Genomic DNA, 27511 nt, shown 5'->3' on the forward strand with positions numbered 1-27511 from the left:
CTGGTTTAGCATTATTTAATAGCCATGCAGTCTAAACTCAGAATTATGCAATTAATGTCAAGTCTCCACAATTTACAACCAAAACTGCCTGCTGGTCTAGGCTGTTGTTATTCATTTACTCACTCATGGGAAATATGTATTTTTAAAAATGAAATGCATTGATTTCAAAACTTTATGGAAGAAAAATAAACTTAAGTATTTATTCCATTTTTCTGTGAGATTTTTTATTAATTAATTCATTTTGTTATTTTATAATGCTATTCCATAGGCTCTGGGATTTCCGCTGATTTACCCTATATCATCACATAAGTGTATCCTGACAATTAGGTATGGACAATGGCAGAGTCGAGCATCCTATTATTGAGATATATTTAATAGTTTCACTGGGAATACATCTTTGATTTGGAACTAGAGATGCATATTGCATTGTATCTTTACAACTTGATATGATAGTTTCTATTACATAGTTACTATACATTCCCATAAATGAAAAACCACAAAACAAAATCAACAACAGAAAGGGTAATAAAAAATTTACAACATGAAGTTAAATAACATGCTATTGAATGACCAATGTGTCACTTAAGCTATGAAGAGAAAATCAAAAACCTTCTTAAAGAAAGTGACGCTACTGTATGACTTATGTGTCACTGAAGAAATTTTAAAAAAAAGACTTTGAAGATATGAAAATAAATTAAAAAAATATCAAAACTTACGAGATGTAGCAAAAACAGTATTGAAAGGCATATTTATAATATCAGGTGCTTACAAAAAATGAAATATCTCAAGGAAATTACCTAATTAAATAATAATGCATTCCAAAGACTTATGAAAAAGGAAAAAAAAAATGAACAGGAAGCAAGAAATGATAAAAATCACTGTAAAAATAATGGAATTGAAACAAAAAAACTACAAATTACAGAAAGGAAGAGTCACTTTTTTCAGAGATTTATTTATTTTTTATTGGAAACTCAAATTTACAGAGAGGAGAGATGGAGAGGAAAGATTTTCCATTTGCTGACTTACTCCTCAGGTGGCCAAAATGACCAGAGCTGAGCTCATCCGAAGCCAAGAGCTTCTTCTGGGTCTTCCACATTGGTGCAGGGTCCCAAGACATTGGGCTGTCCTCAGCTACTTTGATAGGAAGGAAAAACATTTTAAAAAAATAAACAAAACATACTTTTAGCCAGACTTGCAAAGAAAAACGCGGGAGAAAAACCCAGTAAAATTAGAGATGACGAAAGAAAACATCATAAAAAGCTAGTAAGATGATCTCTTCTTGCTGGATGAATCATTTGATGCCTCTGTAGGGTGTCCTTCTTCATGTCTCTTGATGTTGTTTTTTTTCATTTTGAAGTCTATGTTGTCTAATATTAGAATGGCCACACCAGCTCACTTTTCCTTTCCATTAGCCTGGAATATCATTTCCACCCTTTCATTTTTGGTTTCTGCACATCTTTGCTGGTGAGATGTATGTCTTGTAGTCAATAGATAGATTTTTTTTTGTAATCCAGCCTGTTAATCTCTGATGTTTGATTGATAAGTTTAATCAATTAATATTCAGGGTTTATAGAGTTAGGTAGTCATTTGGTCCTGTCATTTTAGCAATGGGTAATTTTTTATTTAGTCTTTTTCATTTGTTGTTGGGACATTCTCCACATTTAGCTATGTTTTGACAGGTGATATTCCTTTTCTCTGTCAATAGAATATCTTTAAGTGTCATTTGTAGGGCAGGTCTGGAAGAGGCAAATTCTTTGAGCTTTTCTTCACTGGGGAAGGATTTTCTTTCATTTTCAAAGACAAAGGGAAGCTTTTTCTGGGCTGACAATGTTTCCTTTCTAGAATCTGGAATAGATCACTGCATTCTCTTGTGCCCTGGAGAGTTTGCTCTGAGAGCTCAGCAATAAGTTTGATTGGGTTCCTCTACATATTAATTGATAATTTAAAGATTTTTCCCTGTGTTCAACTGAAGAAAGCTTGATTATCATGTGTCATGACGAGGATCCTTTTGGTCAAACCTGTTGGGAGTTCTGCGCCCCTTCTGTGTTTTATTTACCAATTATTTCTCCATATTAGGGAAGGTTCACTTTATTATTTCGTTGAATAAATTTTTTTAAGATTTATTCATTTTATTACAGCCAGATATACACAGAGGAGGAGAGACAGAGAGCAAGATCTTCCATCCGATGATTCACTCCCCAAGTGAGCCGCAACGGGCCGGTGCGCGCCGATCTGAAGCCGGGAACCTGGAACCTCTTCCGGGTCTCCCACGCGGGTGCAGGGTCCCAAGGCATTGGGCCGTCCTCAACTGCTTTCCCAGGCCACAAGCAGAGAGCTGGATGGGAAGTGGAGCAGCCGGGATTAGAACCGGCGCCCACATGGGATCCCGGGGCGTTCAAGGCGAGGACTTTAGCTGCTAGGCCACGCCGCCGGGCCCCGTTGAATACATTTTTAAAGACTTATTTATTTTTATTGCAAAGTCAAATATACAGAAAGAGGAAAGAGAGGAAGATCTTCCATCTGATGACTTACTTCCCAAACTTTGGTAAAGGTCAGAGCTGAGCCAATCAAAAGCTAGCAGCCGGTACCTTCTTTCTGGGTTTTCCAGGTGGGTACAGGGTCCCAAGGTTTTGGACCATCCTTGACTGCTTTCCCACACCACAAGCAGGAGGTTGCATGAGAAGCGCAACGACTGGGACACAAACCAGCACCCATATGGTATCCTGGAGTGTGCAAGGCGAGAACTTTAGCCACTAGGCTATCACGCCGGGCCCTACATTTATGCTTTTAATATTGTCCCTTAATTCTTTAATACTTAGCTTGATTAAGTTCTACTTAAAGCTTTTTGATTGTTTTCTCATTGTTGAGGAAAATGTCTTGCAATTCTGAGATTCTTTCTTCTGCCTCATGCATTCTATTATTGGAGCTCTCCACTGAATTTTTCATTTACTCTACTGTATTTTTAATTTACTCCATTTTATCCTTCATTTCTAATAATTCAGCTTGATTTTACATCGGTATTATTATTTCCTGTGTGACATATTCCTTAAATTCATTGAACTTCTCTCTATTGTTAAGAAGCTTTATAACAATTTTTAAAAAATTGTTTATCCACTATTTCTGCAGTGTAATCCACAGGTAACTCTGAGGTTGATAAATGCTTTTGTTAATTTGGGAGGGGGCATCAGTAATATTTGTTGTGTCTCTGTCTCTTATTTTGCTATTAATCATTGCTATTCTGGTCAGCAGATTCTTCTCTGTAGGGCCAGTTTCTAAGCTGTATTACCTAGTGATCTACAGGTCAATTTTACTGATTGTGTTCGATACCCACTTCTTCATTTGCATTCACTTGTGCCATTCCCCGCAGTGAATTTCAGTCCCTGGCTCTTGTGTTAGGTTTCCACCATGGTCTCCATAGCCCTAGCTCCTGGCTCACCACTTTCTACTCCCTATGATCCTATGCTGTGGCCACACCATTCCCTGCACAGCCTTTCTCCCTCTCTGGATTTGAGCAGTGCACAGGATTAGGAAGAGACTAGTTGTCTTAAGTCACTGATTTGTTGGTGGTGCAGGTCTTGCCAGAACCTGCTGATTGTTAAAGCTGAAGGCACCTGGGTGGAACCTGTAGGATGAGAAGTTGGTACTATTTTTCCTCTTGGATAGTGCAATGCATTGAGCCAGAAATGAGCTAACTTTTTTCTTAGTGCATTCCCAGATCACTGTTGTCCTCCGGCCCCACAGCCTTTTCCTCAGTACACAAAATTGTGCCTGATGTGTCCCTGGTGTAGATCTGAGCTGTGAAATCCACCCTGTTCCTATACTTGCCTGCTTGGGTTCTACCACTCTGCTAATGGTTGAATCAAGAAAATCAACAAGATAGGCAATACTATGCCTGGGTTTACTTCTTGAACTCCTCATGAATTCCATTAGTGAATCACCAACTGTTGACAGCCACTGGGGTATCTGGTCACTGAAACAGCATTCCACTGTCTCTGCTTCTTCCCTGTGTCCACGGGTACCCCAATGTCCCTCTGTCAACAGCCTGTCCTCTCCTACTCTCCCAAGATTATGGCCTCTCTGCTTCACCCTGGTTAATGATTCTTCTATTTTACCCTGTTCTGCCATCTTGTTTCCCCAAAATTTTCTTTGATTTTTTTTTCCAGTTTTTCTCAAATATACAATTGGCTGTGCTGTTTGGAAAAGAAAGTATTCTTTTACCTTGATTATTTAGTAAATTGTCTTCCATGTGGATGAGTCAACTCACTGTCAAAACGTTCAAATTTTTTATGATTGGTCAAGGTCCAGATCAGATCACATTTCTACTGTCAGTTGACTTCTGGGCAAAATTACTCTCGTCAAATTTGTACTACTTTGGTACTATGCACGTGTTTTACTAGAACCCTTTGTATGTCTGTGCTTACTCAAGAGATTCCTGATTATCCTGGTATCCCAGCTGGTTAGGGCTTTGGCTTGTGTTTTCAACAAAGTAATTTAATTAAAATTAGCCACAGCACACTTATTACATCCGCTATGTATTGAACCTTACTTGATAGCGTTAAATACACCATTGCAGGCCTCAGAGTAATTGTAAAATACATGATAAAGGGCCCTGCTTGTTAGCCTTGCATATGCCAGGATCCCATATGGGTGCCAGTTCATATCCTAGCTGCCCCACTTCCCTTCCAGCTTCCCTTCCAGCTTCCTGTTTATGGCCTAGGAAAGCAGTTGAGATTGGCCCAAAGCCTTGGGAACCTGCACCCACATGGAAAACCAGAAAGAAGGTTCTGGCTCCTGGGTTTGGTTTGGCTCAGCTCCATCTGTTATGCACACTTGTGAAGTGAATCACCAGATGAAAGATCTTCCTCTCTGTCTCTCTTCCCCTCTGTACATTTGAGTTTCCAATAAAAATAAATGAATAAATAAATCTTTAAAAAAATCTTTAAAAGCTGACAAATTCTGGTAGCCAGTTTGTATCCCTCAACCTTTTCCAGATGTTAGAGAATTCCCACACTCCTCTCAAAGAAAACCAGCCAGGCTTTTGCAGATAAACAAAATATTCACGGAAATGAACCGCTAAACCATTTTAATTCTATATTGTGGTGTAAGAAGCATTTGATATCGTTGTCCTGTCAGCTGTTTCTTTTTCATTTCCTCTAACATTCAGTTCTGCCATAGCCTGTTGTGTTTGAAAGATACTGTGATACCGTCAGATCATGCCAGTGACAGGAAATTAGTGGAAAATACAGATGCTTGAAGCATATGCATAAGTGTGCTAAGTTACTTCATGAAAGACCCACAAATGATGATCTTGTCATGAACATATTTTACAGTGTTAAATTTAATTGTTTAGCAGTGAGATATGAAGATATAAAAAAATAGCAAGAGACAGGGAAACCGGACATGAAAATGGGAGTGTTCTCATCCACTGTCTCACTCCCAAGAAGCTCAGAGCAGGGGATACAATTCAAGTATCCTGCTGTTTTGTAGGAACACAAGTGTTGGAGGCACCAACTGCTGCTCCCTAGGGTGTGAATTACTTTAAAGCTGAAATTGGGATTGGATCTGGGGTTTGAACCTGGTTCTCCAGTAATGAGACACCCACAAACACACCTTAAACAGACACACACACACTTGGAGAAGTGATATAAACATTTTAGAGGGAAAAGTAAAATGGTTTATTTTTTGTGCAATCACAAATTGGAAATAAATGAGACTTAATTTTTCTATATAATGCGTTAACCTTCTGTAAGCTATTGAAAAGGGATATTTATGTGCTAAAATATGCAGAATAATTCAGTGATGATTTTGATAATGCGTTAGCTATATATTATCATTTGAAAGCATCTGTTATGTTAAATATAAGGGGACTTCATAGAACTAAAAGATAACCTTGTTTTAATTTATATAATTTTAAAATCATACGTAATTATTTCATAATAATAATTTGTACAGACTTTTTATAGGCCCTTCCTATATGTTGATCATGGCTCTTCATAGGCATGTTCTTTTTAAATTATATTTTAGTGTGATGAGAATAATTGATTCTGTGTGTTTTCTAAACAATTCCTATTGAATTCATTGTTCTTGATTATAAGTATAGTGCAAGCTGAAAATAAAGCTTATACATTTTGCTGAACTAAAAATGTTGCCTATTGATGAATAACTTTCAGTTTTATTTTCCTTGGCTCCTTCACAAAAACCACTCCACTCTAATTTTGTGAATTTTATTGTTATAGATAGCTCACATAGTTTCTGTTATGCGGTATGTGTCTTTCTGTGACTGTCTTGTTTCTTTAGAATAGTGTCCTCAGGTTTGATTCACATTGAAACACATTTAAGAAAGTTTTCTAAAAGTTTAAGTACAATAAATATCCCATTATATGCACATACTACAAATTCTCCTTTGGTATGTGGACTCCAAGATGTTTTTGAGCATTGTGAATACCAGTATAGTGAATATGAGAATATTAGTATCTTAATGAAGTCCTGATTTTAATTATTTTGCATAAATATTCAGAAGTGACATTGCTCCATCATACAGTAGCTCTACCTTTGTCTCCGTATTGTTTTACATTCCAAAGACTATGTTCAAAAGTTGAATTTCTCTACCTTTGGTACTTACACTTTTTTTTAATTGAAAGCCTTCCTGATAGTTATAAAATAATATCTCATGTGGCGTTGCATACCTTTGATGATTTGTAATATTAATGATCCACCCACATTCTTCTTGACCAATTGTGGGCATTCCTTCAAGAAACATTTGCTCCAGTACTTATGCATTTTTGAATCAGTTTATCTTGTTATTGATTGTAGGAGTTCTTGGTATTTCTTGATGCTAAGTGCTTATCAGATATTTATTTTCTTCCAATGTATAGGCTGTTATTTTAGTTCTTAATTGTTTTCTTGTCCTTTGCAAAATATTTGAGGTTGTATTTTTTAGTTTTGGTTGTTTGTTTTTACTTTAATTGCATATGATCTTACTGTCATATCGATGACGTCATTGTCAAGAACCATGGGATGAAGATTTTTTTTTTGCTTGTTTTATTCTACATGTTTCACAGTTTCAGGTCTATGAATTTTTTAATTGGTTGTTTTCTAAGAGGCAAGATAATAGTTCAAATTCCACTATTCAACATGCATATGTTAAAGATGATATCCTTTCCTTATTGTGTTTCTGGTACCCTTGAAAAAGATAAGTTCATACATGGATTCACTTCTGGTCTCCCAATTCATTATCTCTGTGTGTGTACATGTATGTATATGTATGTGTGGCATCTTGCTGATGTCACTTGTACTCATTTAAGTGGAATTGCTTTCCAAATAAAAATTGCCACTGATATTGAGTTTACCATTGAAACCATGAAATATCTAGGAGAAACTGTTATGTACTATTTGTTTACTAACATGCCATGAAATACAGTATACGTTTATTTAAAATGTGTCTCATATTATATTAAATCTTGATATGCTGAAATTTTAGATTCAAAATTTTTATTTGGCCGATCAGATTTTTAAGATAATAAAGAACTAGGATAGTTCTTTGGACTAACTGCTTAAATTTTGGCTTTTAGTTCTCACATGACTACGTGTAAATTGCTCACTAGTTCTGTGTTTTAATTATTAAAATGATATGTTCATTAAAGATAAAGGGAAATTCATGATGCACGTAGTTTGTGTTGACATAATTAGGGACAGTGCATTTTTGTCTTTAACGTTATGAAAACCAGGAAACACAAATCTGTATAAAACACGTAACTTTCTACTAAGGCCAACTGAAAACCTTCCTAAACTAATTTCATCACTAAATGATAAATTATTTGCTGAATATATGAACTCTTCCTGAGAAGAGTAACTTCACAGATGATAAGAGCATTTATATACCATTTATGTGAATTTCCTCAAGTACTTACATTTCAGTTTTTTTTTTTTACATACATTATTTGAAATCACAGCAGTCTTTGAAAGCTTGTTTTAGAGACAAAACCTCTGGTACTATATATTTAGTTAATCTTTGGTACTTCCTCAAGTTTGAATTTACTGAAATTTATTTTATGGCTTTGAATATAATTCTCTGAAAATATTAGGTATACATGAAAACAATTGCCATTCTTGGTTAAAGCATTCTATAATTGTCAATTTTATGGATACAGTTACTAAATGCTACAGATCACTAACAACTATCTGTGTTTCTGTTTTATCAACTATTAGAAAAAAGAAGCATAAATGATCAAATCCACTTTCAGATTTTTATTCTTTGTGTCTTTTATTTTTTTCATGTATTTTAAAGATTTGTGGTCAGGCATCTACATTTGGGAAGCTATATATTCTTTTCCTTCCAATAATATGAAATAACAGTTTTTCTCGTGTGTTACTCTCTCTCTTTTTTTTTTTTTAATATTCATTTATTCATTAATTACATTGCATTACATGACACAATTTCATAGGTACTGGGATTCCCCCCCCTTCACCCCAAACCCTTCCCCCATCATGAATTCCTTCACCTTGATGCATAACCACAGCTCAAGTTCCGTTGAGATTCCCTAATTAAAAGTTTACACCATACAGAGTCCAGCATCCCACTTGTCCAGTTCAAGTTCAATGGCCTCTTAGGGAGGCCCTCTCAGGTTTGTAGGCAGAGCCAGCAGAGCGTCACCTCGATCAATTAGAAGCACCAACATATCATCAGCAACAGTCCAGGTATGATGAGGCTGGTGCAGAGTCCACTGATTGACATAGTCCGTCTTAGGGTTTCCCCTTGTCCAGTTTTCCGCTGCAAGCATAAAGCTGAGGTGGTTGATTCATCTACTCCATTTCCCATCTTTTTTTGATTAATGCTTTGATTCCTCCATTTTGTTCAGGGGAATCCCCCTAAAAAAAACTTTGAGGCATTCCCAGTCCAGGCTCCTACATGTACTACTAGTAAGCACAGTGCCCGCCACCGTCCATCACTCCGATCTCTCTTAAAGTTTATTTGTCAGATGTGGATACCTTAGGGTGTGCATATTAAACCTTTTATATCCATTTACTTATAACTTTATGTGTCTTTAGGTTAGGCTTTTAATAGACAACAGATGTTTACAATTTTTTAATATAACAAAATCTCTCCCTTTAATGGAGTCTATAAATAAATGTATAATTTACACTTAATGTAAGTATGTATTTGTTAGGATTGTCTATTATATTGTGATAAATTTTTTATTGAACTCATTTGCTTTTTGTTCCTTTTTTTCATCAGTTTTTCCTCCTGCATTGTTTTATTGGTTAGGCATTTTTTTGAGGGAACTAATGTATTATTTTTAGATTTATAGCACACATCACTAATTTGTCAAAACCTGTCATTATGTCATTAAGAATAATGTCATTAGTGTGGCATTTGGTGTGGTGCTTGTGCTGCTTGGGATGCTTGCCGTTCATTTGGAATGTTGTGGCGTTTTTCTTTTTGTTCATTACTTCTGATTATCTCCAAATATTAGAATTCTGTGTTAAACTTCTTGACTCATGCTCTTCTATCATCTTTGATAGAAAGTCAATTTCATATGTAGATAATTTTAAAACTTTCAACGGTAAATGAATTTTAGTTCTAGAATTTTTTTGTTAATTATATTCTCACTTTCTCCAAATATTGGAACACTTTAATCTATGAAGGCTGGAAAAATTATCTCCTCTAAAAATACATCTCCAATTTTAAACATACTAACTGCTTCAAAATTATCTGGCAAAATACAAAGAGTACATATGTTTTTAAAAAGATAATTTCTACAGACTTAATGTTTATTACAGTACTGACACTGAAGTTTTATTTCCATGCAGTACACTAAGCAGGTTTTTAAATTACTGATTAGTGGAATATCACTGTCATGTTGCCTTCTGCTTCAATCTGACTGCCATATCATTAGATGAATCCTTAGTAACATAATCAAATTCTAAAGATAGTCACATTTGTAAGTTGCAGACAGGGTGTAGGCCTAATAATGATGTTGGGCATTCTTTATAAAATTAATGCATAATGTACAAAGCTAGGGCTCAATCAAGAGCAAAATTCTCCAAGGTGAAAACCAACTTCACGTTACTATTTACATTTTAATATTGTTTTATTGATTTGAGTCTAAATTGTATTTTTCTTCCAAGATAAATGTTCCCATTTCTCAGCTTGTTCCTTGACAGAGACTGAAGTGGAGGCTGTAGTGTCAGTTTTTAAAATCTATACAATAATATAAAACAATGAAACCGAAAGAGAAGGGTGTAAGGCTTTGTGAATAATAAATTTGGAATATGACACTTCTCAGGTCTCCTGATACATTGCAAAAAGCTTATCAAGCTACTTCATGGACAGATTATGAAATGAATATTAAAATCTGTTAGTCTTTAAAGATTCTTTTCAGGATTGATATGCATGTGATTATTAGACTAGATTTTAAGATTTAATCAGGCAGGTAAAATATTAGTGCTACAACTTTAGAAAATAACCAGCAAATTCCAGGCAAATGATGTATCCTGATTATTTATTTCTGGTAGCACTAATTATTCAACAATGTGGAACTAGGGAAATGTAGAAGTTATTTGGCTCTATTTATCCTATATATTACCAAACATTTTCACAAAAATGACTATTACATTTGCCCAAAGTCACCACAGTGCCAACTCAGACATTATTTCAAATTTAATATTTCTGGTAATCACCCATATTCTAGTTGAATAGCTACATGATACATTCATTTCCAATGGCATATGACCTTCAAGTATATGAAAACAAATATAAAGAAGCCAAAAATATATACAGTAAGAGGAGTTTTAACAATAGTGAGAATTAACTTCTCTTTTGTAGTGTTTCATTCGGAAACATCCTCAGGTTATCCAGGATAAAATAAATTAAAAATAGATCAATTAATCTAAATGTTGATATTGTATACCTCTAATAAGTGTCTTTCAATTTTTTTAAGTTATAGTATAAAATGTTGGCATATGCTAGAATGATTAGTTGTAGATTTATTCATTTATTAATTAATTCATTCTAAAAATGTTTGATGACCTATTTTGATACTTTTTTCAAATTTTTACTGAGAACAAAGCTCAATTTCATAAGGTTACATACTACGTAACAATTAACTCTTCACTGCTTATAAATAGTTCATGAAGATTTAATATTAATGTTACTTTAGGTCATATGTATGCTTTCAAACAGTACAAATTACGATATTTGAAAAGAATGCACATTTATATAATCAGTAGAGAAAGGCTTATCACTAAAAAACTTTTCTATTGTATATATTAAGAATTTACATTATTTTACTTGTTTAGTATTTGTTTTTTTCTGTACAGGCTGATATGAGCATAAAGAAAATGTCCCAATGATACAGTTATTTGCTTTTAGAGAGATGAAATATTCCATTTTAGAAGTAAGATGTATCATAATATATTTATTTCTAATTTATTATAGCAATAAGACTAAAGTTTTCTTGCAAGTAATTCACTGCTACAAAAATAAATAATAGAATACCTATATTTTTGCTAATATCTCTGTTTCTAATGTTCTGTTTTACTGTAAATCTATTTCTAAAAATATTATTTATCTGATTATAAATTCAGAGTAAATTAGCAATGATCTAAATATTGTAGAAAGATTTACTTAAGTAGTATTTTAGTTTTACAATTTTATTTTACAAATCCGCAAGTTAAAAAATTTTATAATTTTTGCAAACACTTTGGCGGGATAATTTAAGAAAGCTATCAAATATTTAGTTGGAGAATTTAAAGTAGCCAGTTCAATATATATATTGAAGAGCTTTTTATATATATATATATATATATATATATATACACATGTCTGTAAATACATACACTATCTATCTATATGAATATCTATATATGTTACTGTACAACAAGCTAAAAACAGTGTTTACTATCCTAAAATTGGTTGAAGGTGCCCAGGAAGAAATCTTAGAAAAGGAAGGGGAGTATTCATTACTTATCTGTGAAGTAGACAAACTGTGTCATTGGGCGAGCAAGGTAACAATAGTGACCCTGAAAAAAGCTGTTGATATCCAAGGGAAAAAAATACAGGATGGACTGATAAATAAGAGAGCAAGGAAAGCAGGAACTTGAGGAAGAAATGAGTAGTCAGCTGTGACAAATGCTGCTGAAAGGTTTTTGAAACAAGACACGAAACTTACCATTAGGTTTGGCAGTCTGAACTTAAAAGGGCAGTTCAATGAAATAGATGAAAAGCCGATGACAAAACATTGGATCGTTTTATAGACATTTTATAGACATTTCCCTCAGGAGAGCCTTTTAATAGGTTTCTTATTAAAGAAAACAGAAAAAAAAAATGAGAGGGGTAGTTGGAAGAGATTGGAGATAAGAGAATTTATTTGCTTGCTCTTTGAAGATGGAGACTGCAAGTCACATTTATACTCTGCTTTCTGTACAAGACCAGAAACTGGAGAATCAGAAGAGAAGTGAAATGCTTAAAAATTAGATAGAGTTTAAATCAGCTAGACCAAACCAAAGCTTAGCCTCCTATTGGGCAAGAGGAAGGGGAGTCAGAAACAGGGTCAGGTGTGATGGTGGCGTGAAGACGGTGCTCTCATCTTACTGTTGTACTCTTGTGAAATGTCGGAAAACAAAACAGAGCATGGAAAAAGGAATTTAAAAGACTCACTTAAAATGGGATAATTATTACAGAATCTTACATGCATGTATATTGTGGAATGGGGATACACAGGATAAATTTTTTTCTCTTTACAATAATAACAAAAACACAGTTTTTTTCCCTTCCATTTATGGCAAAAGTATCAACCATCAAAAACTACCTCATGTAAAATAAAAAATAGCTTAATATTTCTTGAATATCTATGTAATGCTATTTTTTTCCTTTTTGCAATTCTTTCATTAATAAGTGCTTGTCCACTTGTATTGTTTCTGATAATGGGAGAGGTGTGTGCTGAGAACAGTATTTAAGAATTTTTTTGCTTGAGTGAAAATCCTAGCTCTGCTAAGCACAAGCACTCAATATCTCAGGTTCACATTACCCATTCAAAACTAGGGTCATATTGATACTTTGAAAATAATTTGTGTTGTAGTTTAAAAATGCTTACTTAGCATCTAGCTGAGTTGCCTGCTACATATACCCTCAATAAATAATCAGTTATAATTCAGTTAGTTTTTAATAAATTAGTTATATTTTATGTTGAACAATCATTTCTCTTTAAAAATACCCCTTGGAAGTAGTCTCATGTATGTTGAAGTGTCACTTTGTTGTTTAAAAACAAAATATTTAGTTTAGTTAGTTAGTTAGTTAGTTAGTTAGTTGGTGGCAGAAAAGAAACAGGGTTAGAGAGATATAGCCAGACAGATGGACAGGCAGGCAGATCTTCATTCAGCTAAATCAGGCCTCAAACGACCACAACAGCTTTGCAGACCAAGAGTCAGGATCTCTGTAACCAGGCCTCCCACTTCAGTGGAAGGGCTGCAAGAACTTGAATAACTTTTGCTGCCTTCCCAGGAAGCTGAATCAAAAGCTTTTATTATATGGAAGCTGTATCAAAAGCAAAGCTTGTGGGAATCAAAGCAGATCTCTGATTAAACATGCTAGTGTTAAAATGGGTTATTCTGCTGGTCCCTAATTGCTTTTAAATAAATTTATACTGTTTTGAAATATTTTATTTTGTTTTTTTTCCTCCTTATTTTCTTTCTTTATTTTTATTTGGAAAAGCAGATATACAGACAGAAGGAGAGACATTAAGATATTCCATCCGCTGCTTCACTCCCCAAGTGGCTGCTTTGGCCGGAGATGAGCCAATCTGAAGCCAGGAGTTTCGTCAGGGTCTCCCATGTGGGTAATAGGGTCCCAAGACTTTGTGTCATCCTTTACTGCTACTCCAGGCCAGAAACAGGGAGCTATATTGAAGTGGAGGAGCCTGGACATTAACTGACACCCATATGGGATCCCTGTGCATTCAAGGGAAGGATTTAGCCTATAGGCTATCTTGCCAGTCCCAAATAACTTAGCAATGTTAAGAAAATTCCTCACAGTCTTCCTTCATATCTATTTTCTTTAAGGTTTATTTTAGTTTTATTGCAAAGTCAGACATACAGAGAGGAGGAGAGACGGAGAAGAAGATCTTCCCTCTGATTATTCATTCTTCAAATAACTGCAATGGCCGGTGCTGTGCCAATCTGAATCCGGGGCCAGGAACTTGCTTCACTACCTAAACAGCCTTGCTGGCCAGGGCTGAGTCAAGCCAAAGCCAGGGACCAGGGACTTCGTCTGGATTTCCCACTTAGATAGTAGTATCTAAATACTTGGGCCAGCTCTACTTTTTTCAGACTATTACCAGAAAACAGGATGGGAAGAAGAGCAGCAGGTTGTGCATCAGCGTCCGTATGAGTTAATGCAAAACTACAACAATGTCTCCCAAACTTTTTAATCTGTGCTTTTGAAATAATTGATAGTGCTTGGGCCCTTCCATCCGTATGGATCCAATTCCAGGTTTTCAGCTTTCTCTTGACTCTGCCTTGGTTGTGACAGATAGGTGCAGAGTCAGTGAACCAACAGATGGAAGACATGTCTGTGTCTCTCTCTATATATAACATGGCTTTCGAAGAAATTTATCTTAAAAATAAAATAAAATAACTTGCAACTTTCAGTATTTAACTGTGAAAGTCCCAATCCATATAAACTGTGTTTATATTGGCCAAGCTCAGAAAAGAAAAATGCGAAAATTAAGTATTGCATCTATGAAACTACATTAAATCTGTTTTCTTGATAGAAAATAGATAAAACGGGGGAAATTTTATAAAAATTACAACAGAAAGAAAACATAAATAAGGATTATGTAGCATTAAAAAAGTGTTCCGAACAAGTGAAAATAGATAGAAAATATATGGCCATTACTTTCATGAATTTTTAGTGTCCTATAATTGATTTAATTATGCTAATTACATGAGATTATCTCACTTCTGGTTCCCTGGAGATAGTATAGCTCTTTAAATGGTTATTTGTTTTCTTAATGACTACAGTTTCTATTTAATACACAAAAGAAGAATGATTGATGCTAAAATTATTATAATCTTGCCTGTCAAAAACGCAGCATAACCAGTATGGAGACCAATCTTTGAATAAGTAAAAAAAAAAATAAGACAATAGCATTCACAGCAAGTAATTCTATATATTTAACTAATTGAGTTTAGAATTCAAGGAATTACAGAAGGAAAAATAATCTTTAGGTACTCATTAACTCCATCATTCTCTGTTATGCTTTAGAATATTACTCTTAATTGCTTATTAATCAAAAGAAAAATGAGCAGTAGGAGCTTACTATCGCTTTTTTTACAAGTCAACTAGAACCAAAGGCAACTGCGTAATTTTAGATATTACTGTTAAGTGTTCAAATCTAAGACTCATTATTTTACCTGTTTGGTCCTACTTAAAATTTTTAAACCCTGAAAGTTCAACATTAGAGCAACAATATATTTCCCCATAAGTTAACTAATCATGGTGATACTGAATGTATCATTTGAATGCTTTCTACACATTGTTACACATATATTTTGTTTTCTGACAACGCTTGTCATAGGCTTAAAACTTTTTGTCGACAATGAGATAAAACGTAAGAAATCTAAAAATATATATATATAAAGTTTTCTAAAAATCTTTTATATCATTCTTACTTTTCATTTGCAGTTGCTAATAATTTTCTCCATTCATGGCCCTTCTTTCCATTAAAAAATCCTAAAAATAAACCTTAGCAGTAGAAGATCCCTGTTCATTTACATGTTGCAAAAACAATCCACAAGTCAGTTTTTGTTTCAGTGGAAACTATTCTAGAGCAAACGAATTTAAGGACTGATGTTATCACAGTTAGCATATTATGAAAGTCAGTCTGTGTATAATGTGTGATTATAGTTACATAATCTTATAATACTATAATACATCTTAGGCTGCTTAGTGCTCTGTTAAGGCATGGTGATGAATATCATGGGGCAAATGTACTTGACAATTAAAACTAAATTCCTACACTTCTTCCATTGATATTCTCCCTTGTAAATTTCATCTGTAGTGTGTTAACAACGGCAAAAGACACTCAAAACTAACTGGCAGGAAAATAAAGCAAGTCGTTTTAAAAATAGATTTGGGTTTACGCTAATGGTAGTTAATTCTCTTCAGCGTCCCAAAATTTTTAATGGCTTTTTTTTCATTGTATAAGAAGAAAATAATGTGAAGATAATTATCAACCAAAGGGTTCAGTGTATTGTAACTTTTAAGAGTTGAGGTTCTGAAATCAGACATACTGGCTTTCAAATCCTATTTCTAAACTCTGATTTTTGTAGAAGTTAAGACAGGTTATTTAACCTCCTTAGACTTCAGCTTTCTTACCTCTAAAATAAAATTGTAATGGGATTTGACTCATAAGTTGTTACTAGATAAAGGAATTATGCACATAAATTTCTTACTCATTACTCAGAATCATTATTAATAAAACAATGCATACTTGTTAGGACCTCCAGTTATTAACAGAACCTCCCACTAGGGTGGGAGTTAAAAGACGCTAGATTTTGCTTCATTTAAGTGTTTCATAGTTGGTATCCCATAAGGACCACATTTTGTGTCCCACATGTCTGCTTCTGATCCAGCTCCCTGATAAAGTGCCTGGGAAAGCATAGGAGGATGTCCCAAGTACTTGGGACCCTGCATTGACATGGGAGATTAGATGGACCCTCAGCCTGGGACCTGTCTCAGCCCCAGCCATTGCAGCCATTTGGAGAATGAATGGGCAGATGGAAGAATTGTTTTCTGCCTCTTTTGCTCTCCCGTTATAAGTCTAGCTTTCAAATAAATAAATGCATTTTTGAAAGAGAGAAATTGGGCTGGGCCCTGTCCTGTAGCCTAGTAACTAAAGTCTTGTCTCACGTGTGCCAAGATCCCATATGCGTGATGGTTCATATCCTGGCTGCTCCTCTTCCTTTCCAGCTCCTTGTTGTGTCTTGGCATAGCAATAGAGGACAGCCTAACACCTTGGGAGCTTGCATAGGAGCCTTAAAAGAAGCTCTTGGCTCCTGGCTTTGGATTGGCTTAGCTCTGGCCATTGTGGCTTCTTGGAGAGTGAACTAGCGGATGAAAGATCTTTCTGTCTGTATCTCCTAATCTTTGTAACTCTGATTTTCCAATAAAAAATAAACATTTTAAAAAAGAGATAAAAAATTGAGCATTTTCCCTCTAAGAAGGTTACTTTAAAAAGTAATTACAGAAATAAATACCTTCAAAAGCATAAACACACCCACCCACTCACACACACACACACACACACACACACACACGTATCATATTTATAGTTGTTGTCTAAAAACATGACACTTCCTTTTTGGAAAAAAAATATCAGAAAGAGAGATTGATTCTTTGTCTGCTGGTTCACTCCCCAAATATCTGCAATGACAAGATTTGCTAGACCAAAGCAGGAGCCAAAGGTTTCTTCTGAGTCTCCCATGTGGGTTCAAGGTTCCAAAGTCTTAGGCCTTCTTTAACTGCTTTCCCAGGGACATCAGCAGGGAACCGTATCAGAAGTAGAGCATGTTGATTTCTCATGAAACAGGTGTTTTGGATATATTCCTAGGAGTGCTATTGCTGGATCATACGGTATGTGGATTTTGAGTTGTTTGAATGTTCTCCATACTGATTTCCATAGAGGCTGTACCAACCTGCAGCCCCACCAGCAGTAGAGTAGGGTTCCCTTTTCCCCGCAACTTCGCCAACAAGTGTTGTTGGTGCTTGTATTCATGTGGGCCAATCTTACTGGCGTTAAGTTGTACCTCATTGATGTTTTAATTTGGATTTCCCTTATTGCCAGGGAACTTAAGCATTTTTTCATGTGATTGTTTGCCATTTGGGTTTGTTCCTTTGTGAAATGTCTGCCCATTTCCTGTGCCCATTTCTTGAGTGGCTTGTTTGTTTTGGCATTTTGGTTGTTTTGTAGCTCTTTGTGTATTCTGAAGATTAGCCCTCTATCACCTATGTAGAATTAAAAAAAAAAAGAAGAAGAAGAAGTAGAGCAACTGGAACTCAAATGGTGCCTTTATGCTTACATCAGATGCAGGTGTTATAGGTGAAGGTTTAATTTATTGTGCCCAATGCTGGTCCCTTTTTATGTTCTGTTAAATGTTAAAGTCCTTTTCATTTATATACTCATGACTTCATAAATCACAGCATTGCAATGGTGTTTATATAACCCACAGTTTCCTTATTTTGTATATACATTAGGTAGATAAACAGAAACAACTTTGCTGGAGGAATCAAAGGGTAAGCCAGCATATTAATGAATAGATTAATCAATTGGTTGATCATTATGTCTATATACCGTCTTATGCACTTACCTACCTGTCTATTAGTGATGCATACACTTGAATCTGTTAGTACTCTTAGTATTGAAAAAGATTGAAGTTTTTTTAGTCCCATCTGTGTTTGCTCATTTCTTTCTATTCCCAGAACATAGCATAATACCTGACATATATTAAGTTAGTAAATGAATAAATGAATTTTGTTTGTGTATTTATTCATTCAACAATGTGAATCATTTGTTTAGTATGTAAAATATTAAAAGTAATTTGCACTCTTGCTAAATCCTGCATGTAAAAACATAATTTAATAATAGCTTAAATGGAAATTTTATTAGCTCCTTTGTCTTAAAATTTAATTGGCCTTATAAAGTAGGTTGAATCTATATACTAATTATTTAAAATCATATTTTGTCCCATTAATTGGAATAACTAGAATACTAACTCTAGTAGTTAATGTTCCATATTTGTACATAGGAAAATGGCTATTTTCTTATGGAATCATGCTACTTTCCTCTTTTCTAATGATTTTACTTTTTGAGCTTTAGATAATCACATATTCATGACAGTTTATGGAAATGATACAGGTTCCATATACCCTTAACTCAGTTTTCCCCCAGATAATATTTTGCGTAGTTATAGTATAAGATCAAAAGTAGAAAATTGAATGCAATCCATCACTCTTGTTTGTATTTCCCTAGTTCACATGCATTTGTGCATGGATAATTATTTACTTCTTTGTAGATTTCTCTGACCACCACCACCACAGAAGCTACAAAGAAGCTGCATCAGAAAATCCTTTTTACTACATATTTAATGCCGCAGTCAATTCCCTCAATTTTCTTATGCAATTAACTCCTGGCAGTTAATAATGTATTGTCCATTTCAATAATTTCATCTTTACTAAAATATTATTAAAGGTTATCTGACAGGAGCCGGCATTTACTATAGTGAAATTCCTGATTCCCCACTTTGGCCTGGCCTAGCACTGGCCATGGTGGCTATCTAGGTAGTGAACCAGCTTATAGAAGATGTCTCTCTGTCTCTACCTCTCTGTCTTTCCCTCTCTGAAATTCTAACTTAAAAAATATATATATATCAAAATGCTGACATGGTAGCTTAGCAGGCTAATCCTCTGCCTGTAGCACCAGCACCCTACATGAGTTCTGATTCATGTGCTAGCTGCTCTATTTCCAAACCAGCATGCTGCTAAAGGCCTGGAAAGCAGTGGAGAATGGCCCAAGTCCAGGAGTTTCATTCAGGTCTCCTATATGGATAGAAGATCCCAAACACTTTGACTATTTTCTGTTGCTTTCTCCCAGTCATTAACAGATAAAAAAATGGAGCAGCCAATACATAAACCAGTGTCTATGTAGGATGCCAGATCGCAGGTGGAGACATTGGCCACTATGCACAAATGCATGTGAATTAGTGAAATATTTGTGGGAAATATGGCAGAAGCTCCTAGCTCAGCTCAGGGCTTTGTGGCCATTTGGAGAGTGAACCACCAGGAGGAAAACTTCTGTCTTTCTGTAACTCTGCATTTTAAATAAAAATAAAATTGATCTACCAAAACAATACCCAGACAATAATACATAATTTTTGATATGTTGTCACTTAGCATTACTCCCTTCGGAATTCATCCAAGTGGTATGCATGAATATTCCCCTTTAATTGAAAATATTCCATTTCGTGGATTTATTCAAGTTATTTTAGCTGTTTTTTGTGGGATAAAGGCACTAGAGTGGAATATCTAGGTGACGCATGAGATGTTTACTGTTTTAAGAAATAATCATGAAATAAGTGCTTATTTTTGTAAGAAAACTCCAGAGACCTATTCATGGTGGCTGCATCATTTATATTCCCACTGAAAATGTGTGCATGACCCAGATCTATTTTGTATTTGGTGTTATTGTGTGAATATGCCTATTTACAAGCAATTTATATGGAGAGATACTAGTGTATATATATATACATATGTATACATCCTTATTTACTTTGAATTTATAGATAATCTTACAAGGACATCATTTGCATTTCTCTAGTAGTTGATGAGATTGAATTTACTTTTACATATAAGACAATATTCTTTTTATCAGGGTGTATTACTCCCATCTGTGGTTGGGTTGATTTTCTTTCTTTTTTATGTTGAAATTTAGAGCTATTTGTATACTTTATATGAAGTTTATTGATGAAATATGCTGTATATCGATATTTTCACCCTCTGATCACCTTTTGCCAATATCTTTATAGTGTCTTTTATAATTTAATACATTTCAGTAAATTTAATGTTCAACAAGTAACATATGTGACTTTTTGAAACAAATTCTTATCCAATTCTTTAGCAAATAAAGTATTGTATCGTCATTCAAATTGATTCAGTCCTTTCTGAAGTTGGTTCTCTCTAGGCACACGCATAAGTAAATAGTTCCATACTGTATGATTTAATATTTGCAACTTTAAAGTTGATTTTCATCACATTAAAACTGAAGTTTTATTTCTGTCTTCTGATAGGCTCTGTTGCAACTGCCTGTCGTGACCCAGGGGTTCCCATGAATGGAACTCGAAATGGAGATGGAAGAGAACCTGGGGACACTGTTGTTTTTCAATGTGACCCAGGCTATGAACTTCAGGGAGAGGAAAGAATAACCTGCATTCAGGTAGAAAATCGATACTTCTGGCAGCCCAGCCCACCAGTCTGTATAGGTATGGTTAAAGAACAATTAAAACTATATATATATAAAAATATAAAACAATGGCTAAAAATTGTAATTAATGTTATAAGCTGAGACATTATATACAATTGGTTCCATAAAGGAGTCCAAGATTTTAGAGGACCACAACCTGCTCAAAATAGAACAAAAATGAATCAATAATTTCTTTACATTATCTGTGGTTTAAGATTCTAAAGGAATTATGATTCAAAGTTCTAGAAAATTCTTGATGCTTAAATTTACTATATGAATGTAGCTAACCATTGTTTTTAAATTTTAAAAAGTAAATTCAGATTCTACATTTAAATTATTCCCTATAGATCTTGCTTCTGTGTGGTGATTCCTCCTGACCAAAAAAAAAAAAAAAAGTATCCGAAAGTATGTGAGAGCTTCAAAAGTTTGACTTATAATTCAATTCATATATTGCAAGAGAATATCACTTTATATTTGATTACCAAGTTTCAACAGGTTAGATACTCCCAGTTCTCTCCCTGTTCCTGAATCCCCACAAAAGACTCCAGAAAAATTATAAGAATTATTTATTTACTGTATTTGAGAAAGAATGATAGGAATGTACTACTTTCAGACTTAAAAAGAATTAAAGTCTGTAGGTAGTCAATTTTTTAAATCTTAAGTCTTTTGCTGTGTTTTAGTATTTCTTTCTTCTTCACAGTATAGTACATGTTGATCTCTTGTTTTTCTCTACTCCAAAGTTAATGATTTGTGTATTGCTAACTACACTGAAAAGAACTTGAGAACAGAATCCATGACATCTTCAGCATTGCAGTTGTTATGCATTGGACATAAGGCAAATATAGCATGTTTTACAAACTTTCAGTTTTGTTCATTTATGGTGAAATGCTTAATATAATTTCACAGTATATTTTATTTAAAAAACCACGTTAGTTTAAAAAAGTGTTCATTGAGTTTTCAGAAGCACCCAGTTATTCATATTTATTTTACTCCATCTTCTCCTGCAATGTTTGAAAAATCATATTTATTGGACATTTTATGTATCTCAGCACTATTCTAAACATGGGGGATTAGCAATAAAACAACTCAAAGGTGTTCTTTGTCATGTACCACATTTCCAGTGAAGCTAAAGCTTTCAAAACAATCTGATTTTTTCCAACACATTTATATACATTTAACTTATAAAAATTCTTCTGCACATAAGAGAAACATATCCAGCATCCCAAACAAATCAGACAGTACACAGATAGCTTTGTATCTCTTTTATAGAAAATGAAGGACATGCCAGGGAAGTGAACTTATCCAAGGAAATTAAAAAAAGGAGAGATAAAAAACAGAAAGGGAAAGGTATAGCTACAGATGAGGTATCTCTCTTCACACTTTAATTTGCTACTGATGCTGTTTGTCATGCATTATTGCAAGATTGATTCTAAATCATCAAGAATTCATTAATCTACATTTGCCGTAATTGTATTTGTGAAAGCAAAAACCAATTCTATAAGCAATTTTCCAGTGAAGAGGAGACTTAAAAGATGCTGCATATGTTTGCTTTAATGTTTTCTTAGGATTCTTCAGTAGTGACGTAACCTGAAAATGCCAGTTATAAAATAACATAGGTGAATCCATTGAAATTTCATTATAAGCCTCATAAATATAACCTATGTAAAGAAGAAATTATGGAAAACTATTGCATCACTATAGATAGAGCTGTATGTTATATTGTGATCCTATCACCTACTTAAAGAATATTATTTATTAGAATTTCTAGGAGTATATTAAATCAAAAGCTTTATATGTGGAATTCTAAAAGGTGGGGCAAGTTTATACTGAGATTTAAAAAAAAAACACTAAATCCAAAACGTGAAAGATTAAATTCTATTTATGAACAAGAATTACTTTGGCTAATAAGTTTTGATTCTGGAGAAAAAAAATCAGTTCTAAATCTTGCTTAAATTGAGCAGCATATAAAGAGTTTCTGTATGGAGTATAGTGTTGTGTATTATTCTTTGGTAGGAAAAGATAGCTGAATCACAAGATATGCATTGGAACTTCTGAGGAAGAAAACAACCAAGAAAAAAATACTTTAAAAACCGCTAAGGCTGCAGAAAGCTTGACCTCTCAAACTGATAAGAAAGAACTTCGTGATTGGAAATACTATGCCAAAGATTAAACCCTGAACTTTTTAGAAACTCTATAAATCTATGCCTCAGACCCTGAAGCACTAGGCATTTTCCTTGCATGTAGAAGTAGCCACCCTGATAGCAAGTAGTGAACAGAAGGGCGTCATCTTTAAGAGAGTTAATAGAATTCATTCCAACAAAATTGACAGCGTGAAGATTACTTTGACATTGCCAGAGGGAAAGTAGCAGCATTCAATATGAAGGTAAATAACAAAGACATTAGTTATGGGTGGGCTGCTGAGACAGTAGACATAAATAAAATTGAATGGAAGGAAAATTAAAAGTTATCAATAGTTTATTTGATCTAATTTTTTCAAAAGAAACTGTACTCAAAAAAAGTAAAATTTCATGGAAATTAGCTGAAATTTAATTCAGAAATTTCTTTGATTTACATTATGGATACTTTATGATTATTGCAAAAAATTAAAATGCATTTCTAATGCAACGTAAAGTTGAGTGGATTTAGAATTATTTATTTTTTTGCTCTCAGAATTTAGGTTATATAAATGTCAGCTACTATCTCTGTATCCCTGAACTTTTTACATTTTCAGAATTAACCACAGAATCGAAATATATTGAGAAATATTTAGAAATTTAATCATGGATAATATCCACTAATGTACTTAATGTACTTAAAAGATATTCGGTGGATTTCCCCATAACTTTGTGATAAACCACATGAAAGATATAGCATATATATGAATGCATATGTGCATATATGTACATACATTATCTAACAATATAGAGATCAATGAGTGTTGCAAAAAATAAAGAACTTTAAAACAAATAAAAAATATTCCCCATTCTCTGCCACTTCCTGCTCTCAGGTTACAAATAATTCTGCAATCTTAGCAACTGTACAGTAAAAGTGATATTTTGTTATCATTACAATTATATATGTGTGCATTGAAATGTACATTTACCATTATATGTAGTTTTAATATTTTTTTATTTTTATATATAATTTTAAAAGTCTCAGAGCAAAGTCAACTATTGTAATATTTTCACACTCGAATGAGTTACAATTCATGAATATGGAATATAAGTGGAATTTGAAATGTAAAATATAAGATGAAAGCTCTAGTTTGCATATTGTGATTGTTAACATTTGAGTGGATTAATTAATAAAATATGACAAGTGAAATGGATGTAGGCAGGGTTGCTCTGGCTGCCAGAGAGCATTGCAGAAAGGTGAGGTAGAGCCAAGACTAGGGTCTTTCAAGATAACTGTTTTTAGGCCATGAACAATGCCACATAAGAGTTATAGAACTATAGAAGGGAAAATGAGATTTCAGGAAAAAGAAAAGTATGAGTAAACTTATGGAAATATGAGAAACTACAAGCAGTTTTAAGGTATTTTGTATAATTTATTTCTTCAGGAATGAGTGACAAATTACAAAGATGAGGTATCAATATAAAAGCTTGTATTTAGGCATTTTCATTTAGGAAATACAAATGACTAAGAATTTTTTTACACACATATGATGAGTTGAAAATATTCACTGAAAAGACAAATCAGAGGAAATGAAGTTTAATCAGGAAAGTTCTAGAGATTGATTAAGTCAGTACAATCTTGATATGCAGTAGGCAAAGAAGGCAGGTTGAAAATTCTCTTTGAGGCACTGTCTTGGCAGGGCTTCTTGACAGATGAAGAAAACGGGAAAATCTTAGGTCTCTGTTTTGTGACTATGGATGGATGACAGTACCAGTCAAACTATTTAGAAACACAGGATGGGAAGAAAATATACTTTGAGTTTGGTCAGTTGGATATTCTGGTTGCTGTATCTGTATACCACCAAGTAGATATCCAATAAATCCTTACATATACGATTTAGAATTCAGCAGGCAGGAAATGAAACAAAAAAAGCAAGACATATAAAGTAAACCTAAGATATAATTAAAAAATTGGATATAATGAATGATTCAAATGTAACTCTGAAAACCTGGCAAGATGAGGTAAGGTCTCAGGAAAACATCAAAAGTACAAGAAGTAAATGCTGTGCATAGCAAAAATAAATAAATAAACAAAGAAAAAGAAAAAGAAAAAGAAAAAAAGTGACAACTGAATAAATGCAGTAGACTAAATCTAAAATCTAATTCCAAAACAGGACAGTAAAATGAGGGTCAAATTAAGATGAATATGGATATAAAAGGAAAGATGAAGTCAGAAAAATCTGCATATTATTTTGGAATGTAAGTGTGTTGGCAACAAGGAGGCTGAGGGAAATGGCTCTTCTTGATAGGAAAAATCAGGGGAGAAAATAACCCTTGGGAGATGTCTGGAGTGCCTATCAGTAAATAATGGCTGTCGTATCTCTCCCAACATAATTTAAAATATCTTACCTCTAGACCTAAACTTTTGTGTTTGTTTGTTTAATATTTAGACACTTTTCTTTGGAAAATGGCGTAAGAAACTATTTTTCCCTTTAGGTGACTTGATCTATTAATCGCTTCACTCTGTAAAGGTAAACACAACAGAAAGAGACTGTGAAATAAGATTTCTTTTTCTCTTCCAAAAATATTGGTTCTGTTTAATTAAAAACAATTTAAACTCCATACAGAGCTATTATTTTCAAAAGTCATGCTTTCATGGGTGTAGGTGTACAGCAGGGTGCTATAGGAAGGGGCTGTTGGAATAGCAAGAACACTGTAGTGATAGTTCAGCAAGCATATCAAGAGACAGGGCGAAGGGAGTCTTCTGTTCTATAGAAAAATGAACAAAGTTAGAAACAGTTGTGGATAAATCAGATGAAAGGGCAGTCAATTGGGATACTGTACTCAGAATCCATCCTGATAAGAAAGGATAATTCATGTGCTGCTTTACAGCTGATTGTCAGACAAAATTTTGGGGCCTAAAGGAGAAGGAGAGGTGGTTAGTCAGCGTTTGATTGGCAGGGAATTCTGTTCAGATTCATGGATGGCAGGAAGCAGCTCGGCTACTTATTTGAAACAAACAGACAAAAAAATCAGATTCTGCAGATTCTGTCTGCTCTTGTCATAGCTAAACCAGTGACTATTATTTAAAACACACTGAGTAATTCCCACCTAATTTCTTATGGGGACTAGTGTTTTCCTGCAAGAAACCTTTTTCCAGAAGAAGAAAAGATATTGAAATTTCTTCAGCAATAGATAAACTGCAAAGTGGTCAGTTGGGGAAAAAAATGTAAAAATACTTTACAGGCAACTTTGTTTTGTTCAGAAGCTGAAGGAGACTTGCCTGAGAGAACAAGGATGACAACAAGTAGCACAGACTTTGACAGAGAGAAAGAAACTTTGACCACACTGATGGCTTTATCTTGATTATTAGAGGAACTGTTTGACTTCTGATTTCTAAGAGAAATACTAATTAGGCATTTATGTTTGGAAAGGCGGTACTGCACAAAGTTGTGATAATTTATAATAATATGCTCTGGAAATATGCAACCAATATGACAGCAATGGATGATAAATTACATGAACTAACTATTCTCAACACAGAAGAACGTGACATCATTGTGTGAGAGTGAGGCACTGAGGTAAGGACAGTGGAAGAGCAAGGAGGAATGCAATAATGGACTGCTAAGATTTACACAGAAAACTTCAACAAATTGTAGGGATGCTTTTGCATTTACATGGTATCATGTAAAGAATAGAAATGCTGAAATTTTGACATAAGCAAAATTCCTCCTTTCTAAAACTAGTGTTTGCTGCTCAAAGAGTCTGTATTCCTTATAAGTGAAAAGTATCATTTATCTGAGAATTTTTAAAATCTATGAAAGAAAGCTGATATACTTAAGCTGATATACTTATTAAATGTAGAAAATATCAGAATAATGTGAGAATCCTAATGTCAGTCTCCCCTTCTACCTCTTACACATACACACATAGACACGTACATACAGACACACACAGATGCACATGCACACACATACATATGTATACATATACACACAAACACAGACATGTGCACACACATGCAGAGATTCTTATGTAGCTATATCCCAATCTTCTACTCCACAGCCAGGGATATTTGTAATAATATTGTTTTGTGAACATACACTGTGTTTAACTTATTTGTTAATAACTCTCTAAGGAAGCTGTTCTCTAAATTTCACAGACCACTTTTTGAGACTCTAAATTGTAATGATCTGCAACTCCTTGGTCAGGGCTACAAAGATAACTGCATTACTTGCCTATTGTTATCAACAAGCCAGGCACCTAGAGTTTATAAATATCATAATATTCAGTAGAAGAGTGCTTTAAAAACCTTAAATTCTTACATAAGTGTCCACTTCTACTCGTTAACGAGTATTGCAAGTTCATTCTTAAAGATATTGA

The 27511-nt window shown here is 34.1% G+C and overlaps 1 protein-coding gene across 1 annotated transcript in view; it reads left to right on the top strand.

Moving 5' to 3' along the window:
- CSMD3 (CUB and Sushi multiple domains 3) overlaps positions 1–27511 on the top strand; it is an 878998-nt gene that overhangs the window by 648703 nt on the left and 202784 nt on the right. The window contains exon 28 of the mRNA XM_058668892.1: positions 20842–21033. Coding sequence (XP_058524875.1) covers positions 20842–21033 — 192 coding nt within the window. The remainder of the gene's footprint in view (positions 1–20841; positions 21034–27511) is intronic.

This window comes from Ochotona princeps, chromosome 9 (assembly GCF_030435755.1).
Source record: "Ochotona princeps isolate mOchPri1 chromosome 9, mOchPri1.hap1, whole genome shotgun sequence".
Lineage (NCBI taxonomy): Eukaryota > Metazoa > Chordata > Mammalia > Lagomorpha > Ochotonidae > Ochotona > Ochotona princeps.